At 44.1% G+C, this 16,583-nt stretch overlaps 2 protein-coding genes across 7 annotated transcripts in view; both read left to right on the top strand.

Moving 5' to 3' along the window:
• The window catches only part of adgb (androglobin), a 39,524-nt gene extending 35,250 nt beyond the window's left edge, over positions 1-4,274 (top strand). For 3 of the 4 annotated variants that reach the window (XM_071479315.1, XM_071479316.1, XM_071479314.1), the window contains exons 32-35: positions 90-180; positions 286-382; positions 2,928-3,111; positions 3,300-4,274. In XM_071479315.1, the coding sequence (XP_071335416.1) occupies positions 90-180; positions 286-382; positions 2,928-3,111; positions 3,300-3,410 (483 nt within the window). In that variant the 3' untranslated portion in view covers positions 3,411-4,274. The remainder of the gene's footprint in view (positions 1-89; positions 181-285; positions 383-2,927; positions 3,112-3,299) is intronic. The other variant, XR_011691155.1, reaches the window with a different exon arrangement.
• An 8,679-nt stretch (positions 4,275-12,953) lies between these two features.
• Positions 12,954-16,583, top strand: part of stxbp5a (syntaxin binding protein 5a (tomosyn)) — an 87,222-nt gene continuing 83,592 nt past the window's right edge. Inside the window, exons 1-2 of one of the 3 annotated variants that reach the window (XM_071479307.1) lie at positions 12,954-13,629; positions 15,869-15,966. In XM_071479307.1, the coding sequence (XP_071335408.1) occupies positions 13,492-13,629; positions 15,869-15,966 (236 nt within the window). In that variant the 5' untranslated portion in view covers positions 12,954-13,491. The remainder of the gene's footprint in view (positions 13,630-15,868; positions 15,967-16,583) is intronic. The other 2 variants (XM_071479308.1, XM_071479309.1) reach the window with 2 other exon arrangements.

Below are 16,583 nucleotides of genomic sequence, written 5' to 3'. Positions count from 1 at the left end.
ATTTTTTGCACTAAAAACTGAAGTTCATTTCCATATGGGTCTCACCTTTATTCAGACACTACAGACTGAATGTTTTGCTGTCTTTTTAGGCTTTACAGTCTCGTCTCCAGTTTCTAAACAAAGTCCAACATCCAGCAAGTGATGAAACTACTGCAGATGATGCAGAAAGCAGAGAGCCTGGTATAATACTCACACACATACATATACATATGAATTTGGGCACTTTGTGTTTACTTCTGACAAACAGTATCTTAATGAGGCCGTTTATAATTGGCTCTTTTACAGCTACCAGGAGTCCTGATGCCTCTCTCAGTCCATCCAATCAAAACTCGACTGATACCTCCTCCAGCTATCCCCACATGGACTACACGTCCTTCATCAGGTTCTCTGCAGCTTTCTCACCCTTCCTTTCTCTTGCTTTTTCTCTTTCTTTATATCTATTTTACGCCTTACCTTAATTGGACAGCATGAGTGTAAAGTTATAATGTTGAGATCAGACCATAACCATCATAACCATATATTACAGAAATTTCAGTTTCAGTTTGTTGCACCACCGTGGCTGCTTAATTCATTTTTGTGCTTAGAGGGCAGAGATGGATAATAATACATAAACAGCCAAGACAGACACATCATCTCATTGTATTTTTCTTACAGGCAATGTCTTTTTTTCCTGTTGAAGTCCTGTGGGTAATATGCAATGTTCGGTCTAGTTGCCTGATGTAGTCGTTGAATCACTCTGCTTTTTTTGCTTTTTGAGCCTGAATCAAGCCTTAGCTGAAAGGCCTGACTGCGCAAGATTAGGGGGTTGTTTGTGTGTGTATATGTCTGTATGCATGTGTGTATATGTTCACTATACATTTTTCTATGTTGGTGGATGTCCCAGCATCCTTACTTTCATTAGCAGATTTGTTTATGCAGTATCTACAACGGACGTTGCCAGTGATTTCCTTTGATCATGACCTTTGCTCCTATTGGTGCTGTGATCAGCAGTGTTACAAAACTATACACTTTCCCTGGCCTGAAAGGGCAACGCATGAACTCCAGAGGATAGTGATGTATGTAATATATAGACATTGTGTGGGGGCTATGTGGAGAAGAAGCTAAACAAAAAGAAAAAAATAAAGAGATCTGCTTCTAGGTCAAATGTTGTTAATCCACAACCTTTAAAAGAAATCTAACAAATGTACATCAGTGTGATGTTTTTAATGTAATGTACAGTAAATTCTTATCCTTAATATATTAAGGATAAGAATTATTAAGGTTTGAGCAAATAAATCATTCCAGGTTGTGTGAAATTATAAACAAGCAGCAGTTATCAACCGTTCTTATGTTCTGTTATCTGATGCTTTGTTTAGGTGAATGTGTAGTGCTGGGTTTAGGGTGTTCTGCTTCTTGGCTGACTTTAGCTACATCATTATTAGCTGTGCGGCCAAATACATTGCAGCTCCGACATGGAAATACAACAGCTCTATATAACTATATAACTGGACAATTAGTAATTTTACTCAGGGTAGCATTTTTTGTAAAGAGTTGGGCAGCTATTTAACAGTGTAAAATTGTTGAACTGGACAAAATATTCATCAATTTCATGAATATAAATGCACAGTTCGTGTCACAAGCACCTTTCTGGGTTTTCTGCTTGTCAACATGGAAAGTGTCACCGTTTGACTTTTGTCAGTGAGTGTTCAGAAGGGAAGAGTCTCCCTCCACACTGTCCCATTACTCTCCCTCCCTTCATCTATCCCTCTGTCCGTCCCTCTCCATGATAAATGAGATGATATTTGGGTCTGTTAATTAGAGAGCTATTTCAGGACCCCAATGAGCTCGTTGCTCCAATGAGACGTGCCCCTCTCCCATCACCTCTCCATCCTCTCCTGCTGTGGGTACATTCATGTGAGTGAGTGTGTGTGTGTGTGTGTGTCTGTGTGTGTGCTTGCACGTGTGTCCGTGTCCAGCTGCTAATGGCTGCTGACACTGTAGCCTGCATTCCAGGCCGAGAGAGAGATCCTGAGGACTAGTCTATTAGGGAAGTCAGATTAGTCTGCAAGACACCTCTCTCTCACAAAGGCCCACCACGGGGCGCATCATAGATTCACACTCATGCACACTCACACACACACTCATGCATGCCATCTTTCTAGCATTTGCACACCCATTGTTACACGCAGTGAAAGAGGTTTAACAGGGCGATGTTCATTAGCCAAATGAACTCCATTGTCACCTCCACTGGCCTCCCCTCTTCATTAAGGTCATCTTATAGGAAATAGAAAGCTACATTTAGCACTGGTAATCTCTGATTGAATTCCTCCCTCCCTGCGTGTGTGTTTCTTTCTCAAACAAGCACGAGCATTTTAACTGACAAACTGCCTCACACATACAGTTTGTTTCTGTCTTTCTCAATCTTTCTCTTCTCTCTTTGCATGCACACATAGATTACAGTTTAGTTACACAATCAAATATAACAAAGAAATAGCCGAATCCAGTGGGTATAACCAAAACCAAATAGATTTCACAGATTTAAATCTGGATATACAACTTGGGATATGAGATCAGGCATGGGACTGTGTGCTTGTCATTTCCTCTGCCTGTCTCTACATTTATCTGCCACATTTCCATTTTTATTTTCTCTGCCTGTGTCAACATCATCAGTTGTCCCATCTAACAAAATAGCCTCTAAAATCTGAGATCTGGTGGAATTTGATAAGATGTACAATAATTTGAAATGGCAATATGATCCACATAATATTCCTTTCAAAATTTGGGCCATATGCAATGCACAAAAATGCATTTCTCAGACAAAGTCTTGAGCATTCACTATAAAAAAGAACTACATCAACATTCTGGTTTGAGACAATATTAAAAAGTTAAAAGGCATAAATTATGATGTACATATATGTATTGTATCAAGTCTTTGTGTACGCCCATAGATGCCAAAAGGATTTTCCAGTGCTGAGGGACTCACAGATAGAGGAGATCCAGCAGAGGGAGCGTTTAGAAAAGATCCAGACCTACCGTTTGGTCCGAGACAATGTGGTGGAGCACCAGAAACAGCAGGAGCTCAACAGGAAGGAGCTAATGAGACACCAGCTGGAGATGTATGAGAACATGCAGGTCAGTCACAACAGAGACTGAAGTATGTGACTGGTGAAACTGTTTTCAGAGGATGTAGACAGCAATAATGAGCAGCTTTGGCTATCACAGTGAAATAGAGTGAGAAAGCCTTTTTGTCAGCTATCTTTCCCTCTGGTTAGACATCATTCTGCAACTTCTTTCCCTTTGCCTCTCTGTCTTTTCTCCAGGCAGCCTTGGGGCAGCGCTGTAAGAAATTTCTCGATGCTTGCGAGGCATTTAGTAGCCGTCAGATGGCGGCCGTGAAGAAGGAACAAGAAGAGAAACAAGCTCTGGAGTAGGCCCAGCAGGCAGTTCTAGAAAAAACAACCCCCACCTCTGCTGCCACCCAGCAGCCTCACAAACGTGCCAAGAGTGCTGGCAAGAAAAAATGATGGTCATTGGCACCAACTTCCAGTCTCAGTTCTCCTCTCAGACACCTCTCAACAAGTCTGCTTGAACACTGAAGGCTCTTTGTTTAATCACAACCTTGTGGCTTGTACTTGATGAAACAACAGCTGACCAAAACATTATTACCACAGCTAATTCAAAGCTGTGAGTGCTTTTGTCTTTTTCTTGACTTTTCACTCTTTACAAATATGAAAGTAAGGACTCTAAACAATTAGTTTGTTAATGTTTGGAATGCTTTTATTTATTTTACCATAGATGTTCATACTTGCACAATATTTATACTGCATTCCATACCATATTTAATCATTATTCTTATAGCGCACACCTATATCCCTTATATGCCATCTATAGCCTGTATTAACAGAGCCACTGTTCACCTACAGAAGCAATCTTTGGTCATTTTCATTTAGAACATATCAAATTCAAAATGACAAAATGGCTGTCACTGGTAAATCCACTTTCCCCCTCATTGCACAGAGAATGTCAAGCCATCTCACTTACAATGTATGGTTTTGACTTTTTGATGCCTGGTATGCCTGATTATATTCTGTGAATCTTTTGTTTTCTTTAAGGTCACTGTATTGACTGTATAACCCAAGGCACGCTGGACGCAGCCAACCTCCCACAAGCTGAGTGGTACTGATTGATTGGTTGATATATTGATATATTCTTGCTGACAGAAGCCCACAACAGTTTATTTGAACAAGAACAAGACAAAGTGATGTGTATGAAATATGCAACATAGATAGGTGGCAGATCTTTACAGCAACATGGCAACTCTCAATTACCATTATCCTCAAGGTTGAGGTGAACGTTACAGATGGTTACGTTTCTAACATGTATAAGACTGTTGATCAATCTGTCCTGTTTTTTTTTTTCAAGTGAATTTGATGTGGTAAAGTAAGTACCCTTTATCTTTGCTTAGTATTTGGGGTGCATCTAGTTGGTCTCCTTCCCATGGAGAGAGTCAGCTGATCAGCTGAGGAATGGAAAGCTAAATTGAAAATGAAAGGGAAGAGGGTGCCATCTAGTGGCTGTGGACATTAATAAATTCTCATTACCATGCCTGCACCAGGCTGTTTTCAAGGTTGACAATAATGAATAGTTCAATTTTGTGTGGCTGCATGAAGGAAATTATCTTTATGCTGTGTGTGTGCAGAGTGTGTGGATGTGCGTGTGTGCTCAAGATAGCAGGGTGAAAAGAATTATTTGTGCCTGCTTGTATGTATATGCATGTGCAAAGTCATCCTGCAGTGATCTGCTCCTGCTCTAAAGCTTTTGCACCCTTTTGCTAACAATTCATTTATTAAAATTCTTTTAATCAGGAAATGATTTTCTTTCTTTATTATGATACTGGAGCTAAATCAGGTACATACACGTATGAAAAAGGATTCACTGCTGTAGACACAAGCAAACTTCACAGTAACTTGTTTATGTGTATGTGTCCACCCAGTGTTCCACTCTACACACATACTTCACACACTGTCTGCGTATGTGCATTGCTCAGTGTTTTCTCTGCTCATAAAAGTGTGCTTCTGTGTTATGTGTGTACTTTGCGCTGTGTTTCATGTGTCTGTTCAGTCTGTCAGGCCTCATCTAGCCAGCCACTATTTCTGCTCTTGTAGCTGCATGACAGAGCTAATCCTGAAAGCCTTGTTCCTGGCACAGAACATTCCCTCTTGTCTCTGAACTGTTCCCTCTCGCCCAATTCATTTCTTGCTTTCTAAAACATCAGCTGTTATTTGCTGTTTTCTGTACACCTAAACCCTCTCTCCCTTCTCCTCCTCCTCCTCCTCCTCCTCCTCCTCCTCCTCCTCCATCCCCAGTGTGCATGAGTTATAGTGGTTGGGTGTGTGTATGTGTGCCATTCCATTCTGAGAGAGATCACCCCACACTGTAATTGGCAGTGATGTATGTGTATTAACAGAGAGGCTGCTTGTTAATTGGCAGCTGTTTGCTGGTGGTTTGATGCAAATGTGTTGTGAGCGACGGAAGAACTCTGGTGTAACCTTGAAAACGGGAACACTCAACCACTGTATGTCTGTGTGACTGCATGTGCACATTTGACTTCCCACAAGTAATAAGAAAATATTTGATTCTTAAATGGACCCACATAGTGAGAGATGATGAAATTAAGTGAAACGAGATGCATATTCCCCGAGTGGTGTCGAGACAGCGGTGGCTCTTTAATTCACTTTCCATTTTGGAGGTAATAATTCAAGAGTGTCTTAATCAATTTCTTTGCAGTTACTTAAGTGAATGACAAAAGGACATTTTAAGCTGCAGGTCTATTCATGGTTACTGTCCCCTTTTCTATGACCACATCTTGATCTAATATATAATATATACCAACACAGGGAGCTATCATGCTGTTTTTTCACACCTTCATCAGATCTCATGTGTCTCAGGTCTCACAGCCTTCATCATAGTTCATAATGTCTCCAATGTTACGTTACCTGTATATAAGTGAACTGGTAAAATGTCTGATCTATGGTGGAGCAGCACTGTGAAAAATATGTTGTAGAAAACATTTCTTGTTTTGTACAATGACAACAGAAGAACTAAAACATACACCTCCAGCTGGCAGAGGGTGGATACACAGTCCATTGGCTTATTGGCTCAACATGCTGCAGCATTGTCCCATTGGTTTTGCTCTGTCCCTCTGGGACTGAATGTCTCGAGAGGTCTGTCCTCAGAGCATACTATGTTGATAAAACGCAGAAGAGCATGACTTCGAAAGAATCCTGAACTGCCATGAGAGACTGAGCTCAGATGACAAATAGCAAAAGGCCAAGTCTTTATGTTGACAGAACAATAGCACTGAAGGTGAGAGCTCGCAGATTGACGCCCAGGTTTTACTGCAGTAATCCAAACCCCTCTGTAACTCTCTCTAATCACACACACACACACACACACACACACACACACACACACACACACACACACACACACACACACACACACATACACATACACACAATCTGCAGCCAATGCCAGGGGCTGGACGGAGCCCCAGACTTGCAGACACAGAAATGCTGACCTGGTTGCAGCCTCATTCTTGTAACCCAACAATTTCTCTCCCCTGCCTCACCTTGCTTTGGCTTCATTCTCTTTTCACTCTTGTTTGGCCCACTCTCCAGCAACCACACCACCTCCCTCTTTGGCCAACACTGCACAGCTCTGCAGACAAGTTCACAAAAAAAAAACAAAAAAAAACTGCAACACTTCAGATTTGTAGGTGCAGAGGTAATAAAATGCTGAACACAAGGTCATCAACAGAAGAAAACAGGGCCTGTCATCAGCTTTAGATGAGAAGACACCTATAGCATGGTAAAGCCTATGTAAGAATGTGTTCTGTTGTAACTTATACAGATTAGCTTTATCTTCCTTATTTCCCTATGGCACTCATTCATCAATGTCTACAAGATACTCCCTGGACTACCAGTTAATACTTGTAAAGATTAGTCTATTCCTATTTGAAGGTCAAACTGAGTCAATATTTAAGCCAGGCTGAGGAACTGCATGGGGGAGGATCTGGAACCAGGGAGGATCTGGATGAACTGTCTAAGGTTCAGCTCTGTGTACACTTAAAGATTTGACAGTGACAGCAGAGATGGACAAGTTGCTATTCAAAGCACAGGCCCGGGTTGACAGCTGCCCCTCAATCAACGCATGACTACACAACTTTTACAGTGGAGCAATTGCGAAATGTGTGTCCACCCATACTGATCAAAGTTTGTCTGTGCATCCAAGCTGCCCTCTGGGATATTTTAGTCCCAACCGCATCCCCTGACAGTCATACTAACTACTACTGATATATTTGGTAGCCGTTGTGTGTTGAAAGTTGCACACGTCTATAGTTATTATAGAGAAGTCATTGTAGTTGTCAGGGTGCAGCTGATGTAACTTCCTGTTGTACTACAGTCTGTCCAAAGTGTTTATTTCAACAGATCTCTGAATTGTGCTTTAGATTGCCTTGGATGTGCCTCTTTGTTTGTATGCAAAGAGAAAGCAATGTATGCCAAATGTGCATGGCGTTAAGGAAGACTTTTGTTTAGCACAGCACTAATCAAACATCATTTGATGTCATCACTTCAAAGCTCTACCTCATCTGATATGTGGATGAAAGGTAATCTGATAGATAGATGGCTGAATGGGAGGATTCACACAATTTCCTTAAATAGCATCACAGCGACTGCTTGAATGACAAACTAATTGCCTTGTGTTGGGGGATGATTGCATTAATTCAGCGACGTGGACTCAGTTTACACAGCCGAGCTGGGAGGTGTCAGGTTGCCAATAAAACAGGAGTCTAAGTTTCATCCCACTTTATTGGATTGGGCAATAGCCTTTGCCAATCACAGGGGATAATTGTTTGGCTTTGTTTACCATCAGAGGCTACAGAACGAGAGAGGTCCTCGGTACGACGGCCCACCATCACAGCACTGTAGTCCTCAGGGAAAAGGAAATTAACTTTCTTTACAATCTGCTCATGAGCTGGACTTCACTGTACCTTCTTGTTTGTTGTCAGATTTTCTTTTAAACTGAACACATCAGATCTTGATTCTTCTCTGACAGACTTCCACCTCTAACGTGTGGATAGAGAGACCTCAGTGATGCAGACATGGTCATGTTGAAGTGCTGATTTGATAATGTGTGAATTGATTAGGGCTGAAACTGACAGGGGGTGGCTGTACAGAGGAGTCATCGATAACCTGTCTCGTGCTCAGCACTGATTATTGCTATCTTGTGTAACAATTGTAAAATCATGGTAACCTTTCACTGACTGTATTGGATCTCTCCTCCACTCCTTCAGAGGACCGCAGCTGACAGGAGGAGTGGTCTCGACTCATTGAGCCAGTGACATTGAACTGAGGACAAAGGGCTGTTCACCTCTCATGTCTCTTCAATCTCCGGTTGACTGGTTTGGGTAAACTTAATTTTGGTTGCTAAGAATCTGTCCTCCCAGAGGTCCAGTGTCACCATGATGGTAACATTGGCAATGCCCTTTCCTTTAATAGTGGCATCCATCTGTTCTACTGTGTGTGTGTGTGTGTGTGTGTGTGTGTGTGTGTGTGTGTGTGTGTGTGTGTGTGTGTGTGTGTGTGTGTGTGTGTGGGGCTTGATGGTCAGCTTATCGCCTTGGCTGATTATTGGAATTGATACCAGCTGTGCCGCCCCAAGTGGAGGAGGCTGACATTGTGTCACATCCATCCCCGGAGCCTGTACATACGCACACACACACACACAAACTGCCCCAAACTGCAATTTCAGTCATTTCTGGCTTGTTTGGGACGTATGACCTTATGTCCTTGAACGCTTGATCAAACATATGTTGCTGTTGCATTCCTCTCAAAAATGAGCTGCGACACCAGAATCATGAACTCATGCATGTATGAGACTTGGGCTTTTTGATTAGGAGCACGATGAACGTGATGAAGGTTTTATAGTGTTTTCAATTTCTCCACCCCCATCTCCTCATCTCTTTTATCCTCCCATCAATATTTATAAGCCCCTCTGTAACCATAAGGGTTGGTGGGGGTGAGGGTGGGGGTGGGGGGGGGGGGGGGGGGGGCAGTGTGGAGGGATCATTTACAGACGCACCTCTAAGCTTTGTTACCTTTCACAAGTGACACATCTACATGCGTGTTTGCAGGGGGAATGTTTGACATTGAAAACATTCTCCTATTTAACCAGGCAGAGACAATCAAGTGTTCCCTCAAGGGCATTGGCTCATTAACTTGCAATACCTCGGGTGTGTGTTTGTGTGTGTGTGTGTGTGTGTGTGTGTGTGGGTGGGTGTGGGTGTGACAGCGTGAAGTTCTTAGGATCAACAACTTCTGTGAGTATCTTCTGCTTTTATGTGTGACGATACTGTATGTCCTCTCACTTGTTAGCTATTGCTTTACTGCATATACTTGTTGTATCAGGACACAGTGGTTGAATGCCGCAGGGAGGCTTGGGGTCATAAGCCATAAACTCAGGTGCGCTATGATTCGCTTGATTAACTACAGCTGTCAGTGAGGGCGGAAGGTCCTTGTCCCTTCAGTCTTTCCGCCTGACAGGCAGACGCCCTGACTCTCTGAGACCTGCCATTGTCCCCAGTGTCCCCCTGGGTTTCTCACTTTCTCCCGACAGCACAGAGACTTTGCTGCGATAGGGGTCATTCAGGACTGACTGTGACGCTGAGCTCTGAGGCTGCGCAGTGTGGTGCTGGGGAAGGATCGGTCTTGAGAGTGTAAGAGTGTGACAAGGTCTATCTGTTAGGTCATCTGTAAGAATTTAAGTGGCTAAAAGCCACCAGAGGTGAATAGTCTGTGTCTAGGGACACTCACTGCATATGTGCATTGTTGCAGCATTGCCTGTTTATGTAACTGCACATTAGCTTAGTTGAGTGATTTTAGAACAGCTCAAAAAGTAGACAAAATTACATAAAGAATGTGAATATACTGCAAGAAAATATAATCCTATACTGCAAAATCAATACGATGCATGTAGATGTATGTATATGATGTATGTAGATGCATATTCATAATCTTTATGCAGATGTCTGTGTAATATATGCAAATTTGCATGTGTAGGTAGGCGTTTCCACTTCACTCTGCAATCTGCTGTCCAACAATACACTTCACCCTCTGTGCCAGTGTGTCTTTATAAGCTGGGAGCAAACGTGTAAAATGTGCACTGATGTAGATGGACTGTATTTGAGTTTTTGCATAAATGACCAGCTCAGCGTTGCCAAAAACAGTCATGTACCACTGCTGACGTATAGTTGTCATTCGAGCAAAGCTGGCGGACACAACACTAATGCACTCACTGGCTGATACAGTCAGTCGTTGTTGTCATGTCGTAGATGCTCCTGGCTCGTCCATCCTCACCTCTAACCTGGGATTAGCACTGAATTAGCGCTCTGCTAATGTGTGTGACAGCTGATAGATCTGTATGTGCTCAATTAGCGTTATCTCCCAGGACTGTTGTGGTGAATGATAATACATAGATAATGGAGGGCTTGCAGAGGCAGGATGTTCTTCACTGATCATATTAGTCCACACAGTTGATCCTAAGAATGAAGTTAATCATGCTATAGGACAATCGTGCTAGTAGGCAGGATCAGATTTGATCAGATCAGAATGGGCTACTTAAGTGTGTTTTTACACTGCTTGCACTAAGATCTTAAATCCATTTTCTGCACTGGTGTTGTTGCCTGCATTTTCAGTGTGTAAAAGAAATAATTATATAGATTATGAGAGAAAATATTAGGACCAGATACTGTTAAATGAATAACTATGCCCATATAATGTTGACTTCAGATGGGATTAACACCTGTGATTCTCCCTGCTCTCTAGCTCTTTTCTTTCTGTCCGGCTCACTTTGCACTCTGCCTCAGTGGAAAGCCTTATCAAAGAACACAAACACAGCAGTCAGACTCTGAATACAACACACACATATACACAATGCAGCCAGATGAATGGCCTGGCCCCAACACAATGGTGCTAAATTAAATCACTGATGTCAGAGTCGCCAAAAGCCCTCCCCTTCCACATCACTCACTCAAACACATGCAAGGATTGACTAATAAGGACTTCTTTGTTTGCTTGTGTAATGTATTCGGGATCAGGCGATATCAGTTGAGGTTGGAAGGTGGGTATGGTCAATTTCAGTTCATTATGCAAATCAGTATTGCAACAATTGTTCTCAAGCCTCCCTGGTACGATTACTGAATTAATAATTTGCTCCCTGGTCCTCTTCATATCTTTTTGTGCCCTTTTACTCAATAGCATCTTCATTTCCTTGATGCATTCTTTGCATCAGCTGCGTCTCAACAAAGGACAGCTTACGTGGAGACACATACAGGCGGGCGCATATGATCAGCATTGATTATTACAATATGCAGTTATGATGGACACAGAAATGCCCTTTTTTGGACTTTCTCCAGTTTAGGGCAGAGTGTGGCATCAGGTGTTGTTAGCAAGAACACAAACACGGCTATTACTTCCACCGCAGCACCCCTGTCCCTGCTGCCGGCGGGCACCTGTCGAAGAAGAGCGAACGTGTTTAGCAAACAGCCCAAACAGGTGGCAACATCAGTGTCACTCAAGCATGAGCAGCCCCAGCTGAGCTTGTCAGGTCTGGTACTCTCATCTGTGACCTTACCACAATGGACAGCCATACTGAGGTTCTGAACTCACCTGACTTAAGGTCTTAGGGGAAACATGGCTGACGGGAAAGCTGTCTCTGAGTGGTAGCTGGTGCAGGTGAACCACAGTCTGTCAGAAGTACTGACTGAGTATCATGAGGTGGGCAATGAGTTGATGGTTTTGTGTCAAGACACGCATTGTAGAAGTTGTGTTTTTATACTTAAAGAACCCAACTGTGAGCTCTTGGCCTCAGCCCAATGGCTAGCGGAGGTGTAAGGTGTTCATAAATTCAGAGGTCTGCAGGTGGACAGAAACTACACAAATTCTAGTATGGTATGTACACATTCAAGGCATAATGAATTAACCTTAATTACAGTGATGACTTCATTATGTGATGGCTCCAATATGGCCTGCCAACCCCGCGGGGCCCACGGTCCAGCACACATCAGGTGACATGTTAGGTACACCCTCATCTTGAGCACGCTGTAGGTCGGTGCCCGAACAGGGTTTCAACCTTTTGGCTCTGATATTTGATGTGTTAAGGTCGTGTCAGCATAAACATGCAAAAATCACCTGGCTGGCAGACACAAGGGCCTTTCCCAAACCCATCCCTGTCAGTAGCTCCTCACCGTGAAGTGTTACTCCTGCATGAAGTCACACCTTTAGCTGTAGGGGCTGCTCCACATTAAGAAGGAGGGTATGAATAACACTTAAAATGTGGGGCTCCATCAGAAGCAGGAAAGCATCGTCACCATGGGTACTAACAGAGGCATTGCTTGCTCAGCTGTTTGGTTATTTTATGTGCCGTTTCCCCGCAGACTCATCCTGTAGCATCTTTAAACAATGATCAGCATACGGTGTGCTATGATAGGCCTCTTTAAAAATGAGACCTGCACACAGAAGTCAAACATCAAATGAGGTCATGAAAAAGCAATGCTTTTCATCCCCCCTCTTATTTTTAATTCTGCCACATTTCTTCGGCCTTTGTCTAAACCATGAAAAACAAAGACGTAGTTAATATATGTGATTTTTCTCTGTAGTGGGTAGTCCGCGTCCACTAGCCACTATGGTTTGGGACGGCTTTTAATATGGCGAAGTTTCCACGCAGGAACACAAACAGAGGCGGGGATGGATAGGGCGGGGGTGTAGTGGAAAGAATGGTACTGAGCCCCGTCTGTCTCCACACACGCTGCAGCATCCCAGCATCACCAGCATCACCAGGTGCAGTGGAGCAAAACCTACTATGTGTGCGTGAGAGTGAGAGAGAGAGGGGGGGGGGGCAGATGAAAGGAAGAGAGAGAGAGAGAGAGAGAGAGAGAGAGAGAAAGAGTGGGCTGGCAAGGTGGCGGGATTTGTGTCGATGCCTCTGCTCTGTCAGACATGCGCAAGAGCGTCAGCAGCAGCAGCAGCAGCAGCAGCAGCACCGCCGCTGCCGCTCTGCGTTTCCGCCTTGGCTGAGCGGCGCACACGGCCGAGAGGGGAGGGGAGGGAAGCCGAGAGGAAGAGCGGAGCCACCAAGACACAGCGGGGCAACAACACGGACTCCGAGCGAATTACACCGACCATCCCAGCAGCCCCGCAAGTCCGCAAATCTCCACGTCGAGAAGCGACCTGGGCAGCGCTCGCCACAGCCTCCCCCTCCGACCCCCCACTCCCCCCCTCCCCCCCCCCAGCATGGAGACTGCGCTAAAAAACAAGCACTAACATGTGAGATTTACAGAGGAAACCAGCAGAGAGAGCGAGCAGGCGCGCATGTGTGTGTTTGTGTGAGAAAGTGGCCATCCCCTGTGTCTCTTGCGGGCGATCTCAGTCGTGTGTGCTCTGCAGTCTGAAAATGAAGAAGTTCAACATCAGGAAGGTGCTGGACGGCTTGAAAGAGGCGTCCTCCTCCACCCCGTCTGTCCAAGTGGGGCCCCAGGAAAACCATCTGATCCAGGAGACCCTCCAGTCCGAGCATTTCCAGCTCTGCAAGGTGGGTGAGAGTGATGATGATGTTGATGATGATGATGATAACACACAGAGCCTCATCCGCATGTAGTTTTTTTTTTTTTTTTTAATTTTTTTAATTCTCATTATTCACAGTGTGTGCTGCACTTATCCCATCTCAGGACACAGCAGGTGTAAGTGAGCTCCTCAATAAATGAAATAATGGGCAAAGCATTTTTCTCTGTAGTCTTCTAAACTATAACGACAACCCACTGGTTGAAGGTGTATTTAGCCTTTCAGAAGGAGGATCACTGAAGCTTGTCCACGGCGTGGTACGTAGTGGGCTGTACCTCCCTACAATGCGCATACTGTATGGCGAGAGCGCCCTGGCGACAGGATGACAAACATTAAGTTTCTGCACGGTTGCATGCTCTTGAAGTGTAATTGTGCTTTGATTTTCAAACAGCTGGTTATATTGGATAATAGACGGTATGTCCCGCTGTGAGAACACCATCGTTTTCTGTGTGTGCGCTTGGCATGAACTGTCATATGGAGGGGTTGGGCCAAACTGATCCCCTCTTGCATAATATGCTGGGTTTGGATTAGCAAAACGGTGGTTTCTGCTTGATATGTGTGTGTGTGTGTGTGTGTGTGTGTGTGTGTGTGTGTGTGTGTGTGTATGTGTGTGTGTGTGTGTGTATTTGCCTTTCTCCTTATCTTTTCCTCACAGTGTCTCTCCATGCATCATCTTCTTCTGCCACCTCATTGCTCTCTCCATCCTCTCCTCCTCTTTTCCGCACACCTTCCACACTCTTCTCTCTCTTGCTGTGTCTCCTTCATACACACACTCCACTTTACCCCCACACCATTGATCTATTGGGGACTGATGGCGCCTGAAGAGAGTGGGGGCCTGTTTGGGAAAAAAAAAAAAAAAAAAGCTTTGCCCTCCTCTGTCTGAAGTGGCCACAACAACGGATGGGGTTAATAAACACTCATGCATTTTACATGTTGAGCATCTTAATCCAGTATAATTTTAAATCAGGATTTCTCCCAGTGTGCCTTAATGGTTTGGCATGGCCTTTTTATTGACACCACTGTGTGCTTGCTGTTAATTTTCCTAAATATTTAACCCCCCTGTCACAGTCCATTGCCAGTGACATGGCAGAGTCTTTGTGTGCCCATGGAGGTCAACATCATGGAAGAGTCATGTGATTATTGCATTGGCTGCATGATCAACACAAACAACCAACCAAACACCAGCACAAGGTGCTGAAGTCCAAGTTAAGGGCAGATTCACTTTTTTAAAGCTGTAATAATCTTAACAGTGGTCAGGAGTAATACGTGATAGTGCCTGAAGTAAAAACTCTAAAACTAGATAACATAAATCAAGAGTCAGGTCAACATACCTGAGGGTTTAGGGAATATTGTGGATTAGTGGCTTGGAGGCCCAGCAGAGAGATTGCGGGTTTGATTGCCACTGCAGCCTAAATATGTCCATCAACAACCAGGCATCTGATTGAAGTCTCTTTGAAGAAGACTCCCGCCTCCCTCCTGCACCTTCACAGTCTGTCTGGACAGGAACTTGCTGTTATGTTTCTCTGTGAGGAAGGCAGGTGTCTCTGCTGCACTGAGTGCTTCTTATGTAATGTGCTTTAGCCTTCTGCCGCTAAATAAACAAATCCAACGGCCCACCACTGGCTGACTGATGCCATAAAGCTACAGTCACACCCACACACAAACACACACACACACACACACACACACACACACACACATACACATACATGGGGTGATGGACATAAAAACAGGAGCACCTTATGATTTAATGCACTCCTATAGAAGGCCCTGCAACAAAAAGTAACCAAATGCTTCTCACTGATCTGTTTTCCGTATATTTTATTTCCAGACTTCAGTGTAATCACGACTTCATGTGGGAGGCGGTGAGAGAAGCAAAACGAGATAAAAAGAGAGAAATGAGAGAGAAGAAATCTCAAAATAGGTTCATAATTATAAAAGGATCCTAAACAGTGAAGCCAAATATCACCCTAGAACAGGGCACCCATGCATAGAAAGAGCATTTGTTCCTCTCTTTCATTGTCTCTTGTCTGCACAATTTCAGGCTTTACATTTTTGTTTCATAACATCTCCCACATCCATCTGGGCCATTTGTTTACCCAAATCAGGGTGTGTGACATCCTCTGACAAAACAACACCCCTGCTGTGAAATGCAGATTGATATTCTGTCTAACACATTTTTTTTCCCCGTCTTTCTGCCTGTCTCCCAGACTGTCCGTCATGGCTTCCCCTATCAGCCGTCATCCATGGCTTTTGACCCGGTGCAGAAGATACTGGCCATCGGCACCCAGAGTGGAGCTCTCAGATTGTATCCTTTTCAGTTGCCATTGAGCTACTATAAGCTGGTGTGGCCCGTGGCAGCTCCTGTGGGTAGCTGCATCCCTGGGAGGCAGCAGCAGGTAAGTGAACAGATGTCTGAGCTGTCATAGTCAGATGCTGATGTAAGCTGGTTGGGTGTCAGTGTGCTGAAGAGTTTTCAGCAGCATTCAAGGGTTGACAGTCCCCTGGAGCTCTGTATGTGCGTGTCAGCTTCAGCATCCAGAACAAAACGTCTGCTTTGTCTTAACCGTAAAGTCCAAGATCCAGTTGTGCTTGATTCTTAAAACCATAAAACGAGAACTGGCTTAACTAGCTGGTATTACTGACATTCCCACACTGTCGCACACTTACTCACACATTTAAAATCATAAGAAAAGTCATTTAGCGGTCCACATTTAGCCACATATTGTATGTGGTATGTGGTTGAGGTGGCCCGCCTCAGCTTTCTTGCAATATGAGGACATTTACATAAGCAGAGACAACAGCTTGCGATGAAATGGCACCGCAGGGAGTCGTATAGCTTCAGAGAACGCCCGCGAGCTCGTCTGTGTCAGGCTGCTTTTACAGGTCCTCCATGTGTTCTCCTGCCTGTCCGACAACCTTTGC

This window comes from Trachinotus anak, unplaced genomic scaffold (assembly GCF_046630095.1).
Source record: "Trachinotus anak isolate AG129_WGS33_773 ecotype Australia unplaced genomic scaffold, CSIRO_AGI_Tana_v1 ptg000005l, whole genome shotgun sequence".
In the NCBI taxonomy this organism is placed as follows: domain Eukaryota; kingdom Metazoa; phylum Chordata; class Actinopteri; order Carangiformes; family Carangidae; genus Trachinotus; species Trachinotus anak.
This window is presented reverse-complemented; position numbering and strand designations above follow the sequence as displayed.